The sequence below is a fragment of the Nansenia antarctica genome, assembly GCF_963989245.1.
Source record: "Nansenia antarctica genome assembly, chromosome: 15".
Lineage (NCBI taxonomy): Eukaryota > Metazoa > Chordata > Actinopteri > Argentiniformes > Microstomatidae > Nansenia > Nansenia antarctica.
This window is the reverse complement of record NC_137685.1, coordinates 11905417-11931994: the sequence shown is the minus strand read 5'-3', so window position 1 is coordinate 11931994 and position 26578 is coordinate 11905417. Positions and strand designations below refer to the sequence as shown.

Here is a 26578-nt window from a genome sequence, read left to right as displayed (position 1 = left end):
TCACAAGTCGGTGACCTTGTTCTCCACGGCGGCCGCCACCTGCTGGAGCCTGTAGCCTAGCTGCATCTTCTGGGCCGTGCTGTCCTCCTCTAAGGCTGTGATGATCTGAGACGGAGGGAGAGGAAGAGGGAGAGAGGGAGAGGAAGAAGGAGAGAGGGAGAGGAAGACAAACGGTAAACGGACTGACACAGTCGATCGTCCTGAGCAGGAGAATGAGAAGCCGACGTCAGACATGTCACTGCTCCCACGTGACCCCCCCAACCTCCTTTATAAGACACATTCTTCAGAACTAGACTTTCTTGTGGAGTTGACTAGCCTTTTCCTTATTTATAGTATACTACTATAGTATTTATTTCTAGTATACTACTATAGTATTTCTACTTTCAAAATGATGGCCAGGATGTCAGGCTTATAAGTCGAAACCTTCTTTATATAGTAAATCAGTTGGCATACATTTTAGGATCTCTTTGAAAACAATAAATTGCCTATAGGATGTTCATTTTCAACGAAAAAAAAACTGGAAACAGCTATCAATCTCTTTAAATGCTCTGAGCTTAAAAATGCAACTCATCTTCTTTGTAACTGTCAATCAATCATGTAACATATGAATCAATCATGTAACCTATAAAGTTACAACATACTGTAGCCAGACGTAAGAGTGAATGAAGACATACCTGGTCGTAGTACTTGTTGATGTACTTGTACAACTCATGCAGGGCGACGAGGTAATTCAACTCTCCTGAGTAATTCTGAAAACAAGGAAATATTTAATTGTGTGTTCATTCTGACTTGATCTCGTTGTATACGCATGCTTTGAATTCCTTTATAGAGACTCGTCATTTAGTGATTTAAAAAATAAATCAGAAAACAGCCATTTTCCGTACCCTGGACAGTTCGGCTAAAGCAGAGTTCATCTCCTGGTCACTGGCAGAGATGGTCTGTCGGATGTCAGCGTAGTACCTGAAAACACACACACGCACACGCAGACACAGACACAGACACACAGACACACAGACACACAGACACACAGACGCACAGACACACAGACACACAGACACACAGACACACAGACACACAGACACACAGACACACAGACACACAGACACACAGACACACAGACACAGACACAGACACAGACACAGACACAGACACAGACACAGACACAGACACAGACACAGACACAGACACACACGCAGACACGCAGACACGCAGACACGCAGACACAGACACAGACACAGACACACACGCAGACACAGACACACAGACACACAGACACACAGACACACACACAGACACAGACACAGACACACACACTTTAGAGCAAAACCGTTGGTTCGTAACAATGGCTCAAAAGCTTGCAAGTGTTGCAGTTGTACTTAGGGACGAACACAGTTCAAACTCACCTCTCTACCATCTGCTTGTAACGGGGAATGTCTCGGGCATACAGCAGTTTGTTGATGGGGGAGTCCTGGTGTGGAGAACAGAGAGACAGGGAAGGGAATGAGAGAGTAAGCAGGGGTGCAAACTGGTGACAACATTTTCTTTTTTCCCCCCCAGATCTACACGATTCACATGGAAGACCTATTTTGAGGTAAAAACGGAAACGTGTCACGTTAGAAGAAAGTTTACACCCCTGGTAAGGGAGAGGGAACGTGTCAAATAAAGAGAGAAAAGATATAACCAATTAAATATCTCCCCCCGCCCGACCCCGACCCCTGCTCCCTCCTCTCCCTCTCCCTCACCCTGCCCAGCTTGTGCTCCGCCTGTGTGCAGGAGTCCATGAAGGTCTGGGAGATGACGGAGAGGACCGCGTCCACGTGGTCCGAGGCCTGCACGTCAAAGATGAACTGCGGGTTCTTCACGATGTTGATCCAGAACCTCAGAGGCAGGCTGGACAGAGAGAAAAAGTGTTGGTTGGGATTCGTTATTCAGGAAAGGTGGTACGTGAGACAGCAAATTGTATGTCGGTCCCTCCCTGAATGTGCGTGCGTGCGTGCATGTGTCTGAGTCTCTGGTTGATATTCCAGATGTGTGTGTGTCTGTCTGTCTGTCTGTCTGTCTTAATGGTAAATGGACTGACTTATATAGCGCCTTATTCCAAAGCACTTTTTATTCTAAAGCGCTTTATCACATTCACACACGCAAATGGCGGCAAGCTACCATGCAACAAGGTGCTGGCCGGCTTATTGGGAGAAATTTGGGGGTTCAATACTGACCCGAGGACACCTCGACACGTGGCCAGCCGGGGCTCGAACCACCGATCTGCTCACCTTGCGATCGTTAGCGTAGTACTACGTAGTACGTAGTACATCCTGCTCTACCTCCTACCTACCTCCCGTCTGTCTGTCTGTCTATGTCTGTGTCTGTGTGTTTGGTGTGTGTGTGTGTGTGTGTGTGTGTGTGTACCTGTTGGTCTTCCAGATGTGGATGGTCTCGGGGTCAGAGATCCCGTGGTGAACGGCCTGGTCGTCCAGGAGGTCAAAGAAGTACTTGACAGCGAGCGGCACGGGACGACTGGTGCTCAGGATCACCATGAACAGGTCGTCCACAAACTTCTGCAGAGTCCCCTGTGGAGAGAGGGAGAGAGGGGGAGGGAGGGAGAGAGGGAGGGAGGGAGGGGGGGAAGGAAGAGGGAGAGGGAGAGGGAGAAGAGGGGAAGAGATGGATAGCTGAAAGGGTTATCTGTGTTGTTGACTCTTGTATGACTCTCTGGCCCTTGTGTGTGTGTGTGTGTGCGTGCGTGCGTCTGTGTGTGTCTGTGTGTGTGTGTGTGTCTGTGTGTGTGTGCGTGTGTCTGTGTGTGTCTGTGTGTGTGTGTGCGTGTGCATGTGCGCGTCTGTGTGTGTCTGTGTGTGTCTGTGTGTGTCTGTGTGTGTCTGTGTCTGTGTGTGTGTGCGTGTGTGCGTGTGCGTGTGGGTACCTACCTTCATAGAGAGCAGGCGTCTGTGTGTGTCTGCGTGTGTGTGTGTGTGTGTGTGTGTGTGTGTGTGTGTGTGTGTGCGTGTGCATGTGGGTGCCTACCTTCATAGAGAGCAGGCGTGTGAGGTAGATCTCTGGTATGGCCTTGGCTCTCTCTCTCTCCCTCAGGCTGCCCCTGCGGTGTTTGGGCAGGTCCGGCTCCTCGCTGGCCTTGACCAGGTGCCACAGCCTCACCCCGCCCTCGTCCAGGTCCTCCAGCATGGGCGTCTCTACACAGGGCAGGGGGGGGGGGAGAGAGGTTAGGACCACGTCACGACCACGTATTCCCTATTTCCAGTACTCAAGTTGTAAAATAAAATCAGGGGGGATGGTGGATTTTATCATATGGGGACAATTTTAGCATCCCCACAGTGTCAGTGACTTCAGTGTCAGTGACTTCAGTGTCAGTGACTTCAGCGTCAGTGACTTGGTAAAAATGTCATTGCATGTGTGCGGTGCCCCCATGCCGACAGTATTTTACTCAATATGCGCAAAACTAAATGTTGAAATAGCAGTAACACCACGTTCATTGATAAAATGCCATAAGGGATGGAAAGGGGGTGTGGCAGTTTTAGAAGGGGGATGATTTTGACTGTTTTTATTTCTGGCGGGATCCCCCCTCAACTCGAGTGCTGCCTATTTCTATCGCGAACGTCACCGTATCGTTGCCTTCTTGTTTCGACTCGCGTGTTCCCTATCATGTTTTCAAAGACGAGAACTTCCGAGTGAGTGTCATTGTACCGTCATCCCCTGTACATAAGACAATCACTTTTTGATACTTTGAAACCCTCCTCTGTTTTTTTTTGCCTCAAACCACAGCAGGTTGTGATAATGGCTGTTGTAAAAGCAGCGGTGGTGATGACGATACGCGCTGATCTGATCAGATCAGAAAAAAAAGAAAAAAAAGAGATTTGAAAGGAACTCACTCTCTCCTGCGATGTAGTCGTGGTTGTCATGGTGAATGTGTTTACTGTGGCGTGGCACCAACGCCACCGTCGCCCCGTCTGGCACCTGACCAATAGGAACACAGGGTGTTAGAAACACTTCATTCATGCTTTATATTAAGGCTTGAACTGTATAAATGCACTATTGTATTGAATTAAATCCTTGATAAACATTTTAAAGGGGGCAATCTGGGATTGTTACATACATTTTTGGACCTTTAAAATGAATGATATATAGTCACTGATTCTTGAATAATTGAACTTATAAATACCTCACTAGCCGAGTTCAACTGTCTTACAGACAGATTGCATCTTTAGTGTGTGTGTGTGTGTGTGTGTGTGTGTGTGTGTGTAATAAACATGTTATGAAGGCATATAATGTGTGAGTTCAGACCTTGTAGTGTTGGAGTGTGTTGAGGCGTTTCCAGTTGCCCTGGACAACGGACGTCAGGTCCTCATCAGACAGGATCAGGTGACCTGCCACGCCAGACCTCCACTCTGGAACACCACACACACACTGTCACACACTCTGGAACACCACACACACACTGTCACACACACACTCTGGAACACCACACACACACTGTCACACACCACTCTGGAACACCACACACACACACTGTCACACACCAGCCCTCCACTCTGGAACACCACACACACACACTGTCACACACACTCTGGAACACCACACACACACTGTCACACACCACACACTCTGGAACACCACACACACACTGTCACACACCACACACACTCTGGAACACCACACACACCAGCAATCCACTCTGGAACACCACACACACACTGTCACACAACATAAGTACAACAGTCGTGTGTGTGTGTGTGTGTGTGTGTGTGTGTGTGTGTGTGTAAAACATTCAACAGTGAGCCAACTGCCTGTGTGTGGCCTGAGGGACATTTTCCAAGTGTAATATGTGTATTATGTGTCCTAAACCAAATCCAACCATTATGTGTGTGGTCTACAGGAGGAAGGTTAGTGTGTGTGTTCCTCACCCAGGTCCAGGGAGTCTGTGTGTGGCCTTTGGGAGAAGGAGGTTCCCTTGTAGACCTGATCCAGGAGCTTCTCCTTCACCTGGGTGATGGTGTCAATGTCCAAAACCTTGGAGGGCAGAGGCTGGGTCTCATTCACCCCCCCACCCTGCATCAGCACGTTCAGGTTCTGGGAGGAGGGAGGGAGGGAGGGAAAGGAGGGAGGACGGTATGTTAACACACACACAGACACACACACACACACACACACACACACACACACACACACACACACACAGCTACGGTTTAGCGGTGGTGCTTTGGCAAACGAGTCATTCATCTATGCTCTCTATTAATTAATACTTGTTATGATTATGGTATATATATAACAATATATATTAGTATATTATTATAATATAAGTTTGATAACTAGGTGAGCAGAAATAACAACATTTTGTGTGTGTGTGTGTGTGTGTGTGTGTGCGTGCGTGTGCGTGTGTGTGTGTGTGTGTGTGTGTGTGTGTGCTCACCAGGGTTTTATATTCCACGTCCTCTCGTAGTAGGCGGTTGTCGTTCAGGGTGTACTTGGCCTTCCCCGTCACGGCGTCCACCGGGCCCTTGTCCACCTGGTGCTTGATGGCTCTGAACAGCATGTAGAGGGCCTCGCCTGCAGAGTCCTGGAGGGCAGAGGGAAGGGAGAGACCACATTTACCAGGAGGCCTACACTAACAATGGACCTATCGCTAAGCCACGCCCCAAAATAGAAATTGTCCAATCATATCACAGCAAAAGTCACTACAGGCAGAAAACTCGCTCGCGGACAAACAACTCGCTAATATCTGATGGTGAAAAGCTTATGGACGAAATATTCTTGTCATCTTTAAAAAAACATGTTTATTACTTGCTGTGGTAAATCAGAAATCAGAATTTGCCAACTCCCGCCATTGTAAGTCGTTGAATGTCATTCAGTCACGGTCGGTCGGTCAGTCACTGTCAGTGAAGCGTTGTTTGTTTGTCCGAGTTTTCAAAGGGGGCGTGGCTTAGTGATAGGCCAATTAGCAACATGCTAACACACGCTAATGAGTATAATCAAGGCAAGGCAAGTTTATTTGTACATGTATAGCCCATTTTATACAACAATTCAAAGTGCTTTACATACAGTATAAAAAAATACAGCAAGAGGAGGATAGTACAAAAATGACAAGAAGAGATATATATATATATATATTTAGAAAATAAATAGATATACATTTAACAAGATAATAGACAATTAATAAAAAAGATATAGATAAAAGTGATATTACTGCAACTGTGTTCAACCGCTCTCTTGCCCAATACGGCGTGAGAGATCGCAGTGTGAAATGACACGTTTCATCTGTATTCAAACAAGTACTAACAATTGATCATTTGTTATTATTAACAAAAGAAAAACTGGTGTAGTAGAGTAGTATTGGAGATTAGGCAACGTTAGAGATGACACGAAGAAAGATGATGGAAGATCCTTCAGAAAACATTCGGGGGGCTCGAGCCCCCGAGCCCCAGATGCCCAGGTGTTAACGACACCACTGTTCTAGCCTTGTATCCCAACTCACCCTGAGGAAAGCGTAGAGACAGATGGACATCCAGTTGGTCAGCAGCTTCTCCACTACGGTCTCCGTCCTACGATATGTCAAAGAAGACGACATGAATTCGTATGCCTTATGCTCCAAAACACTCCTTCGGTATGATGACCAGACATTAAGAAAACAAAATGATAACCTATGAAACCCATCCCCCCCCCCCCCCCCCCCACAGGCATCGCATCTCACACACACAGACACAGACACACTCACTCACTCACACGCACACGCACACCCTTACCTCCTGAGCATGAGCTTGGGGTTCTTGGCCACGTACTGCTCCACCAGGTCGTTCAGGAGGGTCTTGAGGATGTCAGTGAAGTACTCCAGTTTACCGTGGAGGGCGACGGTGAGGAGGGACGCCACGTAGGCCCTGTCCCTGGGGGAGAACGTACGCTGGCTCTCCAGAGTGTGGATGAACTGCAGGAAGAGAGAGAGGGAGGGAGGGAGGGGAACGACAGAGTGAGGAAGACGAGAAGGAGACGGAAAGACTTCGACGTAGCCTTGAAAACGTTTGAAACGTTCGTAAATAAAATGTCAGTCAGATAACCGCTGCGTCCAACTACGTGTAGATGTGAAACCTGGTGGAAGCTGGTAGGTGGAAGGGATGAATCCAGGAATGTGTGTGTGTGAGTGTGTGTGTAGCTGTGGGTTATGAGAATGCTGATAGTAATGATATGGTATGATGATGATGACAGCGGGCCCCTCTACCTTGGTGAGGAACAGTTTGCTGTTGAGCAGGTTGGACAGCTGGTTCAGGCCCTGCTCCACCGTCTGCCTGCGACACTCCTGCACGTCCAGGTCGCGCCTCAGTGGCGACTCCCGGTGGCCAGGGAAGAAGATGCGCTCGGCGTACCGGCGGTAGTCCAGGAAAGGGATTCCAGAACCGACCAGGTCACCAACGTCCATCATCTCTGTCATCAGGTCTGGGGGGGGCGGGGGGGTCAGATAAACAATGGTCAAAGGTTAAATGTATATGTGCCATGACCACTTTTGGGAAATCACCCCATTGAAGTTGAGATTTAAAAAATGTAAGGTTATATATATTGTTACGGTACATGTGGGAATACGGTACATGAGGGAAAACTAGGGTTAGGGTTAGGTGCTACGTCGACTTGGTACATGCTGGCATGTCTAACCCTAACCCTAATCCTATCCCTATCCCTAACCCTACCCCTAACCCTACCCCTAACCCTACCCCTAACCCTACACCTAACGCTAACCTTAACCTTAACCCTAGCACCGTAGCGCCTAACCCTAACCCTAGTTTTCCCACATGTACCGCATTCCCACATGTACTGTAACATATATATTATATATTGTAAGGGTTATCGTTAAGGTTAGGTAAGGGTTAAGGTTGGTGTTTAAAGAAGGGTCGTCCCAAGGATCCCACTTCACATCTACCAACTTCTTTTAGGAACAGGTGAACATTATTTTACAATGTCATTTGATACATCATTTTTGCAACATTGTCGATTGTTTAGCCATAAAAAAAATGTATTCACTGTGTATTCAAGTGTTCTATTCTATTCCACTCTACTCGATGACTGACGGTTGGAGTGTTGACGTTGAAATTGGATGCTGAGAATTGTGTTGACAACTAAAGAATTGTGAATGTTGACATTGGATGAGGATAGGGACTAAAATTAAACTGAATTTTTGGAGGGAAGTTCATATAATGACCTAATTTCATAAAGACAGTCATGATAACAAAATAGATCCGTCCGCATGGAGAAAGATAAATAAACATGCTGGGGGTTTCTCAAGTCTCATTTTATATTTTCAAGCCAGCCAGTAGAGGGAGCAGTTTTGCCACCACAATCTATTGTGGTGAGCAAGCTCGAGAGAAGAGTAAAGACACCAGCGCATTAAATGCTCTACAAAAGCCCTGTTAAATGCTAAACCGCACAAAGACAAAGTTGAGTTCCTACGGTCTACGGGTCTATGCTTTGTTGGAACCTCCGATTTACCCAAGTAGAGGCGATTTGGATTTATTACGTTCTTTCTCATTGTCACATTTCAGGCCCAAGCCAAGCCCCCTCCCTCCCTTCCTCCTGTACCTGTGAACTCTTTCTTGCAGCGGTCTCTCACGCTGGTCTCCAGGTTCTCCAGCTGGATCTGGACCTTCTTATAGTCCCTCATAGCCTGCTTACTCTTCCTCCTGAGACAGAGAGCGAGAGGGGGGGGGGGAAATATGAATCAATTCAACTGAATAATCATATATACACACACACACACACACACACACACACACACACACAGACACACAGACACACACACACGCAGACACATGCACGCAGACTGGTGCACACAACCACGCACACGCACCTGTAGATGAGCACTATGATGAGGACAATGAGCGCTACGATGGAGGCGCCCACCCCTACTCCTATCTGGGCCTCCAGGGGGAAGGTGGACAGGCTGAGGGTGTCATAGTGGACCCGGCCCAGCGAGAAGTTCAGGTTCCCCATCTGGACCTGGAACACAACAGACCGACCGTTAAAACACAACAACAATCCTTGAAGCCTAAAAGGGCTCCTCGCTGGCGCTTTAACTCTACCCTTTTGCAGAATGAGTCATTCCTAAAGGAAATGAAGGAACAACTTGATGAGTTTATTGTAATTAATAAGCCATCTGTGGATGATCCTGGTATTCTCTGGGATGCGGTGAAGGGGTTCATTAGGGATAAAACTATTGGTTTTGCCTCTAATCTACACAAATCCAGATTAAAACATATTCAAGACTTAGAAAAGAAAATTGCTGAACTGGAGATCACAATGACTCCGCATGTTACCCCTGAGCTAGTTCTTGAGAGAGAAGTGTTATTTAAAGATCTTAACCATCTTCTCAGACATAGAGCGGATTTCCTCATCCACAGAACTAGACAAAACCATTACTTGCACAGCGCACAGCCAAGCCATTTACTAGCCTCAAAACTTAAAACCAATGAACAACTAGCAAACATCTCTTCAATTAAAAGTTCTACAGGTACTTTGTGCACTGATCCAACAGAGGTTAACAATAACTTCTGGGCATTCTACTCGGCTCTATATACTTCTGAGATTGATTATAATGATCAAGCTGTTAGTTCTTTCTTGAACCCCTTACAGCTCCCCCAGCTTTCCCAAAATGACTCCCTTGATTTAGATTCTCCTATTACGCTATCTGAACTATACAAAGCTCTTTCATGCATGAATAAAGGCAAGTCACCAGGGTTAGACGGTCTACCACCTGAATTGTATCTGGCCTTTTGGCCCCAAGTTGGCCCCTTGCTATTGGGAATGATTCATTCTGCAATCAAAAATGGCTCCTTCTCCAAAAACAACAATATAGCTATAATCTCTTTGCTCTTGAAAAAGGGGAAGGACCCTACTGACTGCGGAAGCTATCGCCCCTTGTCAATTTTAAATACAGATACTAAACTGTACGCCAAAGTTCTAGCCTCTCGACTGGAACCATTTATGACTACCTTAGTGCATGAGGACCAAACAGGCTTCATTAAAAATCGCCTTGCCTCAGACAATGTTCGCCGCCTTCTCCATATTATTGACTCTTCGAATATTACTGATTCAGCAAATGCTATTCTCTCACTTGATGCTGAGAAAGCCTTTGATCGTCTCGAGTGGCACTTTTTATGGGCGGTTTTACGCTATATGGGCTTTGGAGATCATTATGTGGATATGATAAAACTACTATATTCTAACCCGACAGCAATGGTTCTGACAGGGAACACATGCTCTAAACAGTTCCCAGTATCCCGCAGCTCGCGCCAGGGTTGCCCTCTCTCTCCTTTGCTGTTTGCCCTATCTCTGGAACCTGTGGCCCAGGCCGTTCGCCAGTCAGTCACCCATGATCCTATTACGGTCCAGAACACCAAACATCACATATCTCTGTATGCTGATGATATCCTTCTTTTTATTCAGAATATCCCTCAGTCACTCCCTCACCTTCTAAACATCTTTAATAATTTTAGCCGAATTTCAGGTTACAAAATTAACTGGGGAAAATCAGCTCTATTGCCACTGAATGCCTCAGCTAGACAGTTAGATATCTCACTGAACATCCCAGTGGTCCAGAATATTAAATATCTAGGTATCACTATCTACCCCTCAATTTCAAACACAGTATCAATTAATTATAAGAATGTGCTGAAGGAGGTAGATTCTGATCTACAAAGGTGGAAAACTTCACCCCTCACATTTCATTCCCGTATCTCAGTTATTAAAATGAATATTCTTCCACGAATAAACTTTTTTAGTTCCATGCTCTCTCTAGCCCCACCAAGTGGTTATTGGAAGAAACTACACTCTATCTCTTCTCATTTTATATGGAGGGGGAAGAAGCCCAGACTCAAATTCTCAACCCTCCAGAGGCTAAAAAACGAAGGGGGATTGGGGCTACCAAACTTCGAATGTTATATTATTGGTCCTTTGTGCTGCGTCCTCTCTCCACATGGTTTGATCCGGCTGCTCGTGTTTCTTGGCGCCCCTTAGAGGAAAACATTGTCCATCCTCATAGGTTACAAGATGTAATATACTGTAACATTTCTATTAAACAGTCCAAATTGAAATTCGGCACCATCATCACTGAATTAATCTCAGTTTGGCGATGCGCAGAAAAGCTCTGCAAAATCTCAACCAAATGGTACCTCCATTCGCCTATATTTAAAAATTCAATTCTCCAGTTGGGAGGCCGTCCAATCTCATTTCCCCAGTGGAGTGACAAGGGAGTTCACACATTCTCAGATTTATTTGGGGCTGAGGGTCTCCGCTCATTCCAAGACATTCAGAGAAACTTTAATTTACCGGGTACGTCCTTTTTTTTCTACCTTCAATTACGTACAGCTATGCGCACATACGGGGTACCCTGGAATAGCTCATTAGACATACATCCATTTCACATAGCATTCACCAGACCCAGGGGTCAGGTCTCAGCTCTTTACTCCATCCTGGTTAAGGCTTCTTTAAAACCATTACACATTGACAGAGTGTGGAAAGATACTTTATCACACAATAACTTAAATTGGCAATTAATTTGGCAAAACATATCCCTTTCCTCCAGAAATCCCAACCACCAGGTTATCCATTTCAATTTTACTCATAGGACATACTTCACTCCATATCTGCTACATAAAATAAAGACCATACCTTCACCTAACTGTACTCTTTGCACCCGAAATACAGTTGGCACCTTTTTTCATATGGTATGGGAATGCCCGGGAGTGGCTGATTTCTGGAGGACAGTTTGTGATGCTTTGTCCCTGATCCTGTCCAAACACATTCCACACTCACCATTAGTCCTATTGTTAAATGACAGTTCAAACCTGGATCTAAACATCAAACAAAGACGCATCTGGCTGGCCGGCCTTACAGCAGCCAAAAGGCTTATAGCTTGCAGGTGGAAGTCACCCCATTTCTTGACTACGCAGAGATGGATATTAGACTTCATTGACATAGCCAGCATGGAACACTGGATAGCCAACAGGCATCATGCAATTTCGGACAATGTTTCATGCTGGGACCAAACTATAACCATCCTCAAGACACTATTATAGGCTAATCGATTTGCTCCTTCCATAGGGTCCTGTAGGGAGGGGGGGGGGGGGGCGGGGGGCTGTGATTGGGTGGGGGGTGGTGGGCGGGGGGCTGTGATAGGGGGGGGTGGGTGGCGGGGGGGTTGTGATTGGGCGGGTGGGTGGGAGATATCTGGCGGGAGGGACACTTGTGGGAGGAGGGGTAGGTGGGGAATTATTGGGGTAAAGGGAGATTGGGAAGGGAAGGGGAGGGGGGGGGGGTTGAAAAGTTTTATGCGCATTTTGTATTTGTACTGGTAAACCGTATTTGTGTTATTCTATTTTCTCCTTTGTTTATTTGTATGTTACCACTCCCCTTGTTTTACTCCCTGAAATAATAATAAAAAATTGATCACAAAAAAAAAAAAACACAACAACAACAACCGACCAACCGTTAAAACACAACAACAACAACAACAGACCAACCGTTAAAACACAACAACACCAACAGACCAACCGTTAAAACACAACAACAACCGACCAACCGTTAAAACACAACAACAACAACAACAACAGACCAACCGTTAAAACACAACAACAACAACAACAGACCAACCGTTAAAACACAACAACACCAACAGACCAACCGTTAAAACACAACAACAACCGACCAACCGTTAAAACACAACAACAACAACAACAACAGACCAACCGTTAAAACACAACAACAACAGACCAACCGTTAAAACACAACAGATCATCCCCATTTAGTCCACAGATAAAACATTTATGTCATTTTACATTTACATTTTTGGCATTTAGCAGAGACGCCTTACTCCGAAGCGACTTACAATCGATACAATGAAGCCCGAGATGCAATTTATTCTAGCGGGTTGATGTGTAAATGCATTGCTCTTCAACTACGTATTTTGGAATGTTTGTATGTGCTTGTTATGTGCCTAAATGTCGCCTGACACCACAAACAAAGTTCCTTTCTTTGAATAATTACACCAGGAAGCGGACAAGCTTTAGTCTGATTCTACGGAACGTGATTTTATCTGGAATGAAGCCTTGAATAAAGACTGTTTTAATTCAAATAAAGTTTGTTTTTATTTAAGTTCTCTAACAATGTGTTTTCGGCTTGAATTAGCCCTACATTACACTATCTTTACTTGGAGTACTTTTTGGGGCAATCTTTGGGAAACAGGTTTATCTGTGCTGGGGGTGGGGGGGGGGGTGGGGGTGGGGCGTGGACTCACTGTAAAATCAGGCAGACTGTCGGCACCCTCTCGTTTCTTGCCGGGGGGGCCGGGGGTGGGCTGCTGGGGCGGGGGCTCACAGTACAGGTGGTTCCTGGTCAGGGTCTTGACCGCACACACACCTTCCCCCACCAGGACCACAACCTCCTCTTTAGAGATGGCCAGGTCCAGGTTCTCTCCCTGGAGAGAGAGGGTGAGGCGGGCGAGAGTGGGAGGAAGAGATGGACCCAGCAAGAAGGTAAGAGAGAGAGAGAGAAGGAGGGAGGGATATTAAGAGTTAATAGAGGTGCCTAAAAAAATTATTCAATATGGAAAAGTTATTTTCCGTAATTTAATTCAAAAAGTGAAACTTTTTAGGGTTAGGGTTCAGGTTTAAAAAAAGTTTAAATAATAAGTGTCCTGGGGTGTCCTGGCCTATTTCACATTAAATGTGTAATGTAAATTAAATAAAATGTTAGTGTATGTATGTAAGATGTAAGATGCACATTAGTTTTAGTCACATTTAGTCATTTTGATCCTTCTTAATTTTTAGTCTAGGTTTAGTTGCCGAAAACGGAAAACATTTTAGTCACGTTTTTTTTCTTCCGTCGATGACTAAAAACTACAGTTCCCATCGCTCACCTCCAGCTGGATGAAGCTGCCGGGGTTGTAGCGGTAGGGCTTGAGGGGCTCCTGCTGGTTGAGGGGGTGCAGGATGGGGTTGGGCTCGTAGGTGAACCCCTGGGGGCTGACCGAGCCGAAGGAGAACCTCAGGTTGTCCAGGAGGAACTCCACGCCCACCCGGGACTCCCACACGGAGGCGTCCACCGTGGGGGTCCGGCACAGGATGAGAGAGGAGGAGTTCACCTCGCAACGCTGCATGTACTGGGGAGAGGAAGGGAGGGGAGGGGGGGGTCAGTGAGGGCAAATCATCATGACTTCATTGGAGAACTCCTACACACTTCAATGAATAGGTAGATGGAATGTACACCTTTGAGTTGAGATCCTTTCCAGCTCATATTGTGTGAGGATGTCAACACACCTACTCACATACTGGCCTGTCAATCTCTCTCTCTCTCACACACACACACACACACACACACACAGAGACAGACACACACACACACCTTTTTGATGGCACAGAGGGGGTCCTCAGGACAGTCCGGGCCTGGTGCCGTCCTCCGTTGCCTCCCAGTCCTCCCGTCCTCCTTCTTCTCCTCTCTCTCTCCATTCCTCCTTCTCGTCCTTCTCTTCTTCTGAGGGATGGACTCTACGGGGGACACGGTGACCAGCATCCTGGGCTCCTGGACCACATCCAGGTTATGGCCCGACACGTAGATGAGACGCCCACCACTGTAGCGCGCGCATGCACACGCACACACACACACACACACACACACACACACACACACACACACACACACACAGACACACACACAGACACACACACACACACACAGTGTTAGGATAGATGAGCTGATGAGTTATTATATCACGTGTGCTCACTGTGATAGTCATATGAAAACATTATGACACACCCCCACACACCTGAGGAAGCTCTTGGAGGGGGCAGCGTGGGTGATGTTGGGGTTCGGGGTGTATCGGTAGGCCGTGTCATGGAGGTGGCGCTGGCTGTTGCCATAGCGAAGCGTCACACGATGGTCACCGGTCCTGTTGCTGCTGCCGGTCACACACGCCACACTGCCCTCCTGCACCTCCGATGAACTGAGGGAGGAAGACAGGAGGAGAGGAGGAAGAGAGGAGGAGAGGAGGAAGAGAGGAGGAGGAGAGGAGGAAGACAGGAGGAGGAGAGGAGGAGAGGAGGAAGAGAGGAGGAAGAGAGGAGGAGAGGAGGAAGAGAGGAGGAAGAGAGGAGGAAGAGAGGAGGAAGAGAGGAGGAGGAGAGGAGGAGGAGAGGAGGAGAGGAGGAAGACAGGAGGAGAGGAGGAGGAGAGGAGGAAGAGAGGAGGAGAGGAGGAAGAGAGGAGGAGGAGAGGAGGAGGAGAGGAGGAAGACAGGAGGAGGAGAGGAGGAAGACAGGAGGAGAGGAGGAAGAGAGGAGGAGGAGAGGAAGAGAGGAGGAGAGGAGGAAGAGAGAAGGAGGAGAGGAGGAAGAGAGAAGGAGGAGAGAGACAGAAGAGAGAAGGAGGAGAGAGACAGAAGAGAGGAGGAGGAGAGAAGGAGGAGAGGAGGAAGACAGGAGGAGAGGAGGAAGAGAGAAGGAGGAGAGAGAGACAGAAGAGAGAAGGAAAAGAGAAGGGACAGTCGATAAGTAGATGGCAGAAGGGTCGATGAGTCGAAGGTCAAAGTGAGAAAAGGCAGTTTGAATAATTGTCTTATTTTGGGCTTTTAACAAAGTTTTAGGTTTCATGTCCTGCAACTTAATACACATGGTTGGCCTACTCAAGAGTAGGGATGGCGATTGTAAAGGGATGTGTGTGTGTGTGTGTGTGTGTGTGTGTGTGTGTGTGTGTGTGTGTGTGTGTGCGCAGTCCACTTACATGACACAGGGCACCCCCCCTACAGTAATACTGAGGTCCGTGGAACGTCCCGTGAGCAGGTTCCTCCCTAAGACGAGCAGAGACGTGCCCCCCGCCTTGGGCCCCCTCTGGGGGGACACTTCCATCACAAACGGGTCCTGGGGGGTCCAGAGTAGAGGGTGGTGAGGGAGTTAGTACAGTAATGGCCATTTAACTGCATTTAGTCTAATCTAATGCTTATTACTCCAGTGGGGTGCAAACATGTGGGCACCCCTAGTCCAAATGCCTTTTACAATCAATATCTAAGTGAAGAGAAGCAAACCTAACCTCTAAATGGTACAAAGTTAAACATGACACATTTCATCACATCTTAAAGCAAGATTAATTGTTTATATGACTAGACTTTTGATTGGAGTTGACACACGAGGAACACACGCTCACAGTTATGTCCTTCAACGCTGAGTCTGAATACAACTGTTTGTTACCACTCACACACACACGCTGAGCATGGCTTCTGGTTACCACTCATACACACACGCTGAGCATGGCTTCTGGTTACCACTCACACACACACGCTGAGCATGGCTTCTGGTTAACACTCATACACACACGCTGAGCATGGCTTCTGGTTACCTGGTAGTTGAACCTCTGGCTGGAGAGACCAAACTGTCCTCCGCTCACTTCAACAGACACCTGGCCTGTCTTCTCCCCCCCGCTGGCTTTGGTCTTGCATACGATTCTACAGGGAACACACACACACGCACACACACACACACACACACACACACACACACACAAATGACTCCATTGTAGCTATTCTAGCTAACACAACATAAAATTATTATGAAATAGCATAGCAGCAATTAGTCACAACCCTTCAATACACACGCAAACACAGACACAGACACACACACACAGACACACAGACACACACACACACGTCTCACCTGGAGGAGACCTCATAGAGGTGGGGTATGACGGAGCAGGGGACCCCCGCCACGCTGACAGAGTAGAGGACGTCCTCCGCCTTCTGGCCCAGGTTGGACCCTGAGATGGTCACCACCGTCCCCCCCTCCACCAGACCCGTCTGGGGCTCGATCTACCACAGGAGAAAAGAGGACATGGTGTTATTTTAAAGGTGTACGTGGTGTCCTAAAAGGTGGTGTGGTGCGCAAAATGCCTCGCATGGATTGGGTGAGAGTGTTTACATGAGGTGTGTGTGTGTGTGTGTGTGTGTGTGTGTGTGTGGGGGGGGGGGGTCTACTCACAGAGTGGATGACCGGAGCTGGGCAGGTTTGTTCGATGGGCTCGCTACAGGCGTTTCCATAGAGACAGCGGGACTGGGCTCCGCCGCACCAAACACAACCATACTTGTGATGTGCCGTGTGACAGCGACTACAGTCTGACCTCCCAACCGAGCAGTTATACAGAGTCACTATGGAGAGAGAGATGGAGAGTTAAACAGAGTCACTATGGAGAGAGAGAGAGAGAGAGAGATGGAGAGTTATCTTGTTGTCTTTGTTTCTTTGCTTTGTTTTTCTGTTCTGTCTGTCTGACTGTCTGTCTGTCTATGAACTCTGTTAAGCGTTGAGAAAGGCGCTATATAAATCTAAGCTATTATTATTATTATTATAAGCTCTAGGACTCACCATAGAGGTCGTGAGAGCTGTCCACGTGGAAGGTGTCCCTTCTCTTCACGTACACCATGGCGTTGTATTCCTCCACGGGGGCAGAGTAGGCGTACTGTGGTTCGGGGATAGAGTTAGTGAGTCTCCTAAGAAACGTCCACTACAGGGTCACTCTCAGTAACAATGTCTCTCGGGCTGCGTTCGAAGAATTCGCTCTGAGAGCGCCGGAGCGCACAATGGGTTCAACGTCATAAAGGTTATCAAGTCATTTGATTGGACAAGAGGCATTCCATGAGTGCTGATCAGATTCCAGAGCGAATTTACGAATGCAGCCTCATTAGCACCAAAACCATAGCTCATAACTGTACATAGCTACCATAACTGTACATAGCTACCATAACTGTACATAGCTACCATAACTGTAGATAGCTCATAACTGTATAACTACTGTACTTGCCATACTGTACCCATGACTTTCACTGTCATGTTTTTATATCATGTTTTATATCACTATTTGCACTTCTGGTTAGATGCTAATGGTCATTGTGTTTTAAAACAGAAATGTCAAAGTAAATCCACATGACTGCGTACAGACATTCACTATCAATGCCTGTGTGTTCGAAGGGTCTAACCTGGTGCAATTGGCAGGTGATGTCAAAGAGAGATGGGTTCATCTCATCCATCTCCACGTAAGCATCTACCACAACTGTACGGCCCTCAATCACCAACACACACTCGTAGTCCAGGTCTCTGTCCTGTAGGCAACATACACACACACACACACCAACAGGTTGATATCCTAACAGGACAAATTAAACATTTCACATAGCTCCTGAAATGTGTTATCCCACTGTAGAGGGTGTCTGGTGTGTGTGTGTGTGTGTGTGTGTGTGTGTGTGTGTGTGTGTAGAGGTGGTTGTGTGTAGAGGTGTGTGTGTCTGTGTGTGTAGAGGTGTGTGTGTTTAGAGGTGTGTGTGTGTGTGTGTTTGTAGAGGTGGCTGTGTGTGTGTGTGTGTGTGTGTGTGTGTGTGTGTGTGTGTAGAGGTGTGTGTGCGTGTGTGTGTGTGTGTGTGTGTAGACGTGGTTGTGTGTGCGTGTGTGTGTGTGTGTGTGTGTGTGTTACCTGGTATAGATGGAGGTTCCGGGCCAGGAGTGTGACCTTCCTCTCCACTCTGACGGGCAGCAGAGGCGACCCCTGGACCTTCTCTACACAGGGACAGGCCGACGCCCCCCAGCTCACATAAGAGCCCTCGTCCCCCTACACACACACAGCAGTGTGAATGTACTGTCATGTGCGCAAGGATGCGCACGCATGCACACATGCATGCACACGCACACGCACACGCGGCACTGGACCCCAAATTGCACAGTGAGCGGGCCGGCGCTTTGCAGGGTAGTTTGTCGCCATTGGTGTGTGAATGAGAGGCCATTTACCATTTACCACACACACACACACACACACCAAGGACCGTATGCTGCAGTAATTGTCTGGATAGATCCCTGACTGTTATGTTAGAGTGAATGTTGGACTGTTAATAATTGTATGACTTCTCAAACAATAAATCACATGACAACATCGACAAAAAAAACCAACTGCTTCAGCTTGTGCCAAAGCAGCCATTTTTTTCCGGCCAATCTCCGAAAAAAAGAAGAAGCGACGTCAAACAACAGAAGCAAAAAACACGGTAAGGAACAGCAGGGGAATAAAGGGGATACATTCGGGGGATACAGACACTTGGTGTCAGAAGTGGGATTCTAGAGCCGCGTCCAGTCAAGAGAGCTGGGACGTGCCGCGGTCACGGCGGAGACTTCTGATTGGTCTGGAACTCACCGGCAGCGCGCTGTCGGCCGAGTCGTACTGGTAGTCCAGCTCCGAGTCTGCGTCCAGGAGGCGGGGGAAGGCCGGGGGGGCGTCAAACTCCCCGTCACCTGACAGCACCGCGGCGGTCGAGAACGTAGCGGCGGTGTCGTTCTCTGGTGTGGTCGTCTCAGTCTCAGTCTCCTCCTCATCCTCCTCCTCCTCTTTCACTTCCTCCTCGGGGTGAGGAGGAGAGAGCACTTCCAGGTCGGCCCCCTGACCCTCCACCTCGGTCGGGGGGAGGAGGGAGTCCTGTGAGGGCGGTGCGGGGGGTGGCGGGGGCGGGGGGGGCTGGGTCTGGTCCAGACGGAAGGTGGGCTCCGAGCCGGCCGGTTCCCCCAAGGGGAAAGGGGTGGGGAGGGGGTAGGAGCCCGGGGTGGGGTGATGGGGGGCCTCGGTGGGCGGCTCCGGCAGAGTCAGAGCCCGGTCCCGGTCCTGGGGGCTAGGGGGGGGCGCCGCCGTGACCACGTCCAACGGGAACATCTCCTCAGGGGGGGGCGCCGCCAGGGGGGTCAGGGGGTAAAGCTCCTCCGGCGGCTGCTGTTCATCGTCATCTGCCGCCGTCGTGACCGTCGGCGCCAAGTCCGTCTCCGCGACATCCACGTCTCCGGGGGTAACCGCTGGGCCTTCGGTTTCACTTTCAGTTTGGGCCCCGGCGACCGCCTCTTCTTCCGCTGGGGTCTGCTCTTCCTCCTGCTCGGCTGTGGTGGTCTCAGCCGCGGGAGTGGTGCCCTCGGCTAGCGTGGTAGGAGGCAGGGTGGTGGGGGCTTCAGTGGGCATGGTGGTAGGGGGTAGTGTAGTGGGTTCCGGAGCAGTGGTCGTGGGGAGTGTTGTAGGCAAGGTTTCTGTCGTCGGTTCCTGGGTGGTAGCTACAGTCGCAGGAGCTTGGGTTGTTGTTGTTGTAGTAGTAGTAGTAGTAGTAGTAGTAGCAGTAGTAGTAGTAGTAGTAGTGGCCATAGTTGTAGTTGTCGTGGGAGCTGTAGTTGTTGTGGGAGGGAGTGTGGTTGTGGTCAGTGCCTTGGTTGTGGTCGGGGCCTTCGTTGTGACGGTTACGGCTTTGGTTGTGGGAGGAGCCGAGGTGGGGAGTTTAAACTGGGGAGGGGGGAGGGGGGGCGGGGCAGAGTGGAAGACATGGGGAGAGGGTGAGACAGAAACAGAAAGGACCCAAAGGGAAAATAAACCAAATCATACGTTGTGATGTGAAACTCAAAATGTGATGTGAAAACACGTATCCTGATGGCGTCAGTATCGTGTTACCATCAATGATGACACAGCTCATGCACCTGGGTGGCCACATAGAGGCAAAATGGAGATGATTATTAGTTATTTATAATAATCTGATGTCAGTGCCCTGCGTAAGTGATGGGACAGGATTTTAAATCTCAAGTACTATGGGGTTAAAGTAGAGAAGGTCCGTTTTTATTAGAGAGTATTTGTGTATATATTGGTTGTCACCGTTCAGAAATTCCAACACTCTCCAGGACTAGGCGTGACTGTGTCAGAGACTGTCAGCAGAATATCGTGAGCTTAGAATTATAAGGTTCTATCTCCGTTTAGATAGTTACTGTCTAGGGTAGTTCAGAGATATTGAGCGTCAAAGTTTTTACATTCCATTATGTTTTGTGAGATGGAACCTTTGTATTTTATGAATTACTAACTCAAAAATGTCAACATTTTAAAAAATAACACCACACAGGCATTAATAAACACCTAATGGATCAGATTATGTAAAAAAAAACTCAATTTTGACTTTTATTTTTTGAAATTCTAACGTCACGATACGTCACCAGTCGACCTACAGAGGCTTCACTGCAAGGTGCAAACCACTAGTTATCCTCAAAAAGGATGGTCAGGTTACAGTTTGCGAAAAGTACCCAAAAAGCCCTGCACAGGTCCCGAAACAAACTTGTTGTGGACAGATAAAATGAATAGTATCATGTACATGAGTTCCTGGTGGAAAGCCGGAATGTTTGGAGAAAACAGGATCTGAGCAACATGGTGGAGGTGTGTTATGTTGTGGGCATGGATAGCTTCCACGAGAACTGGCTAACTTATGTCTTATTTTATGATGTAACCGCTGATGGCAGCAGCAGATTATATTCTGAAGTGCACAGAAGCGTTGTGTCTGCTCAAGTGCAAGCAAAATGGCTCCAAATCCATACAGTAAGACAACAATGACCCAACACATACTGCCATAACAACTATGCAACTAACCAGGTTCCAATTGAACAAGAACTTGATTTCCTGTTGATTAGATTATAAGCCTTTAAAAAGATCTCAAAACAAACAACAACTGAAGATGGTTGCAATCCAGGCATGGCAGAGCATCACCAAAGAAGAAACCCAGTGTCTGGTGGGGTCAATAGGTCACAGACTTCAAGCAAAGGATTGTTGACCAAATACTACACAAGTTCTTCTTAATTTGGACATTATATGAACCTGTTATGCTGCCCTGAGATAAGGGTACTATGTATCAAAAAAGTGTTGTCATTTCTAAAGAAACTAATATGTACACAAATACCATTAGAAATTGAGAATCTCTACTTCAACCTCATAATAGTTGTGTGATTTCAAATCCAAACCTTTGAAACGGAGCCAAAAGCACAACACGTGTTTCATTGTCCCATTCGCTTACGCATGGCACTGTACATGGATGAAGTTGCAACACCGATATGCCACAGGTGCCTGCAGAGATTAATTTCACAAAAACATCAAAATCTCCAACTGCGGTGTGTGTGTGTGTGTGTGTGTGTGTGTGTGCAGAATCCTTCTTCTTCTTCCGGCTGTGGACTGCACGTCTCAACACACCAGCAGCGTTGTGATCATACTCCAGCTGAGCGGCCTTACGTGATGTGGATTTACGTGACGTGGACTTACGTGCTCGTTGTAGATGATGACCCCCTCCTCGCAGGTGGACTTGTGCGTACATGTGTGCTGGTGGACGCACCAGTTACACCCCCAACGACTCAACACACACCCGCGACAACTACAAGAGGAAGAAACGCAGGAGTCAACTGTGCTATACTGGCTAGGCGTTAGGGCTACCATACAGTTATGACAAAACGTACTCTGTTGAAGACAACCAGGAAAGGAATGGAGAGAGGGTGGGCAAGTGGGGTTGGGAGAAGAGAGGGCAGAGAAAGAGACAGTGAATCAGGGGTTATGAAGAAATGATGGGAACTGGCATTCAAAGGTTTAATGATGGGTGAGATGAGAGAAGAGAAAGAGAGATGGGAAGGAGAGGGGGAGAGAGAAAGAGAGAGCACACATTCCCCACATGGTAATCCAATTGCTGCCAATGGTAAAAAAAAGGTCACTCGTCTTATCGAATTTAGTGGCAGTTTCCTTATCGGAGTGTTCTGAAGCATGTGCCAGGAAAGGAGGGAGGAAGACAGAGGACATATAATTGAGTGATGCATATGTGGCAACACAGCCCAAAGACAGAGGGAAGACAGGCACACATTTATAGCTTGGCAAAGGCCAGAGAAAAATGTCCTAAGCATTTGTACCAATGCAAACATTCGCACCCACTACTTTCAAACAGAAATATTTTTTTGTAATTTATTCCCTTCTTAAAGGCATGTTGTGCTACATTCGGAGTTCTGTGGGGTTGTCTTCCATCCATTTGGTTTTTAATTTGAAGATAGAGTAGAGCCGAGTGACGACCACATGTGGAGATGGAAAGAACATAAAGAGAACGAGAGAATGTTGGAAAGGAGGGCGAGAGGCAGGTGCCTGCAGCCAAGACAGACCCAGAGGGTTCTGAGAGAGAGAGAGAGAGAGAGAGAGAGAGAGAGAGAGAGAGAGAGAGAGAGAGAGACAAAGTGGCTATGAGGCCAACACAACCTTAAGTTGAGAGTACAGGAAAATAGTTGTATGAACGGAGGACTGAGGTGCATTTGGAGGTTTAGCATGCCCAGGTGGAAGGGAAATGAAGAGAGAGAGAGAGAGAGAGCATAGGAGAAAAAGAGAGGACACACGAGGAGCAGAGAGAGAGAGAGAAAGAGAGAGGTAGAGTCACAGATGTGAACAGACAGAGAGAGAGAGAAAGAGAGAGAGAAAGAGAAAGAGAGAGAGGTAGAGTCACAGATGTGAACAGATAGAGAGAAAGAGAAAGAGAGAGAGAAAGAGAAAGAGAGAGAGGTAGAGTCACAGATGTGAACAGATAGAGAGAAAGAGAAAGAGAGAGAGAGAGAAAGAGAGAGGGGTAGAGTCACAGATGTGAACAGATAGAGAGAAAGAGAAAGAGAGAGAGAAAGAGAAAGAGAGAGGGGTAGAGTCACAGATGTGAACAGATAGAGAGAAAGAGAAAGAGAGAGAGAAAGAGAAAGAGAGAGAGGTAGAGTCACAGATGTGAACAGACAGAGAGAGAGAGAAAGAGAGAGGGGTAGAGTCACAGATGTGAACAGAGAGAGAGAGAGAGAGACTAAGAGTGAAAGAGAGAGAGAGAGAGAGGTAGAGTCACAGATGTGAACAGAGAGAGAGAGAGAGACTAAGAGAGAGAGAGAGAGAGAGAGAGAGAGAGAGACTAAGAGAGAGAGAGAGAGAGAAAGAGACATCAAGTACAAAGTCAAACAGAGAGACTCACGGCATGCTGCCAGACAGCTGCTTGACGGCGGTGCAGTCGTAGAAGGTGAACTCTCTCGCCGTGACGACGACCTGGCGGAAAGTGAGGGCCAGGGTGACCGTGACAAAATCTGAGGGCAGGAAAAGAAACAGAGCGAAACAGTGAGAAACAAGGAGAAGAAGAGGAAGAAAAAAACGTTTGCCCTTACGCTTCACTTGCTCTAGAACAACCGCAGTGCCAAAAAGCTTGGGGGTTCTGAAAATATTTGTCTAAGCTTACTATCTTAGAAGGGGGTGGGGGTAGGGGGGATTCAGAAACAAGAGTGAGACTTGGCTGTCTGTCCTGAAGCACCGGGTTCTTCAAAACAGTGCGAGGAGGGGAGAACGTGAGAGGACGCTCGGCTGACTGGAGAGCCAAAACATAACCATAATAAAATCCATCTGCACCCCCAAAGACCCAGACATAAACAGAACAAGAGTTCAGACCCAAGCTGCCCACTGTGCATACAATGCAATAACACACACACGCGCGCGCATGCACACACACACACAAACATGCACACGCACACACACGCACGCACGCACACGCACACGCACACGCACACACACACACACACACACACACACACACACACACACACACACGCACACACACACACACACACACACGCACACACACACACACACGAGGCCTGCACATAATTCCTTCAGACTCATGCTGCATATCAATCATGATGATAAAACAACATACAATAGTATAATATACCATGATAACAAGATTTTCTTTTTTGAACATACCATTCTATTAAAGAAACCAATTATTCATTTCTGGTCTATGGCCCAATCCCAATACACCCCTTGCTCCTACCACTTATCCCTACCCCCTCTGTTTTGCGCGTCCACGTGTAGGGGCAGGGTGTCCCGATTCTTGTTGGGATAGAGGGGTAGGGCGAAGTGGTAGGGCTACTTGGCCCTCCAAACAACAAAAAGTTGAGGCTGCAGTAGGCACAGGCTCACCAAAACAGTTGAAATTTGGAGAAAAAAAATGCCTGGTCTGAATCTTTATTTCTGCTGAGGCACACAGCTGGTAGGGTCAGAATTTGCTGTCTACAGCATGAATCCATGGACCCAACCTGCCTTTTGTCAACAGTCCAAGCTGGTGGAGGTGATATAATGGTGTGGGGAATGTTTTCTTGGCACACTTTGGGCCGTTTAATACTAGGCCTAGGGCCTGAGATCCTAGGGGTCTTCTTCAGAGGCACAACCGAAAGCATCCTGACAGAACTGCCCAAAAGCGCAAAGCGCTGCAAAGGGTAGTGCGGACAGCTGAGAAGATCAGGGGGTGTGAGCTTTCCCCTATCCAGGACACCTACAAGGACCGGTGTGTCAGAAAGGCCATCAGGATTATTAGGGACCCCAGCCACCCCAATCAGTAACTATTCAAGCTACTGCCGTCAGGGAAATGTTACTGAAGCCTCGGGGCTAAAACAGCTATTTCCCCCAAGCAATCTGGAGAAACACACTGGACGAATACTCAAGACTGCCTGAATAATTTACTACGGCACTGTATTGTATTATGCTGTATTGTATTATATTGCATTTCATATTGTGGCTATGGGGCGGCTGTGGCACAGGAGGTAGAGCCGGCGTCTAATGACCGCAAGGTCGGCGGTTCGAACCCCAGCTGGCCACATGTCGAGGTGTCCTTGGGCAAGACACTGAACCCCAAATTGCTCCCAATGAGCGGGCCTTGCATGGTAGCTTGCTGCCATTGGTGTGTGAATGGGTGTGTGAATGAGAGGCCATTGTAAAGCGCTTTGGAATAAGGCGCTATATAAGTCAGTCCATTTATATATCATCATACTCTGCACAGCATTTCTTGCACTATTGAAGCCACCATAAAATCTATCACTTTTACTCTATCAATGTGGGGTTACTTTTTTACTTACTTATTATAATTATGTTATTATTGTGGTTTTTGTATCTGAATGCTGCAATGCCAATGTTGTGGAACCAAAGACAAATAATTTTACTCTTACTTGTATAGGAAGATGTAATAAAGCGATTCTGATACTAATCAATCATCGCTTGAATGCCACAGCCTATTTGAGTATTGTGGCTGACCATGTGCATCCCTTCATGGCCACAATGTACCCATCTTCTAATGGCTACTTCCAGCATGATAATGCACCATGTCACAAAGCAAAAGTCGTCTCAAACTGGTTTCATGTACATAACAATGAGTTCAGTGTCCCTCAGGGGCCTTGATCGGACCGGATCTGAATCCAATAGAACACCTCTGACATCCCAAAGAACGGGAGATTCACAGCTTGAACGTACACCTGACAAATCAGCAGAAATGGTGTGATGCAATCATGTCATCATGGACCAGAATCTCAGAAAAAGGAATGTTTCCAATACCTTACGGAATCAATGCCACTACACAGTATAACGTTCCTATTAAAGTGTTCGGTGAGTGTATATGACCCTTAACTCAAGATCGGTGGAGGTGGTTGGAGGTAAAAACTGGACAGGCTCATTGTAAACGCATGGAATGGAATGGAATGGAATGGGGGAGAGCATCACTGGCAGCATGGGAGGCTGGTGGAGGTATTGTATTCGGAGGACAGGCTCATTGTAATGCATGGAATGGAATAAAGGAATCCCCTCCCCCAGCCTCCCGTGCTCCAGATCATATGAAGGCAGGGTGGTTTTCTCTTCAAGGTAACTCCCACGTGGCTCCATGTCTAATACCTGTGGGATCTACCGCTGAACCCCAGTGTCC

General features: G+C 47.5%; 1 protein-coding gene across 1 annotated transcript in view; it reads right to left on the bottom strand.

Annotated features, from left to right (window-relative positions):
* The window catches only part of plxnb1b (plexin b1b), a gene marked incomplete at its 3' end in the record, with an annotated part of 38403 nt that continues 11825 nt past the window's right edge, over positions 1–26578 (bottom strand). The window contains exons 8-38 of the mRNA XM_080545992.1: positions 23816–23924; positions 22105–22213; positions 19449–20319; positions 19201–19343; positions 18493–18627; positions 18002–18124; positions 17391–17484; positions 17010–17176; positions 16689–16840; positions 16375–16480; positions 15763–15899; positions 14810–14986; positions 14389–14614; positions 13904–14146; positions 13283–13462; positions 8840–8988; positions 8572–8672; positions 7223–7437; positions 6753–6931; positions 6485–6551; positions 5423–5569; positions 4917–5082; positions 4297–4400; positions 3885–3969; positions 3022–3188; positions 2407–2567; positions 1743–1890; positions 1404–1468; positions 885–960; positions 675–749; positions 1–105 (exon numbers count right to left, since the gene is read on the bottom strand). Coding sequence (XP_080402118.1) covers positions 1–105; positions 675–749; positions 885–960; positions 1404–1468; positions 1743–1890; positions 2407–2567; positions 3022–3188; positions 3885–3969; positions 4297–4400; positions 4917–5082; positions 5423–5569; positions 6485–6551; positions 6753–6931; positions 7223–7437; positions 8572–8672; positions 8840–8988; positions 13283–13462; positions 13904–14146; positions 14389–14614; positions 14810–14986; positions 15763–15899; positions 16375–16480; positions 16689–16840; positions 17010–17176; positions 17391–17484; positions 18002–18124; positions 18493–18627; positions 19201–19343; positions 19449–20319; positions 22105–22213; positions 23816–23924 — 4982 coding nt within the window. The remainder of the gene's footprint in view (positions 106–674; positions 750–884; positions 961–1403; positions 1469–1742; positions 1891–2406; positions 2568–3021; positions 3189–3884; positions 3970–4296; positions 4401–4916; positions 5083–5422; positions 5570–6484; positions 6552–6752; positions 6932–7222; positions 7438–8571; positions 8673–8839; positions 8989–13282; positions 13463–13903; positions 14147–14388; positions 14615–14809; positions 14987–15762; positions 15900–16374; positions 16481–16688; positions 16841–17009; positions 17177–17390; positions 17485–18001; positions 18125–18492; positions 18628–19200; positions 19344–19448; positions 20320–22104; positions 22214–23815; positions 23925–26578) is intronic.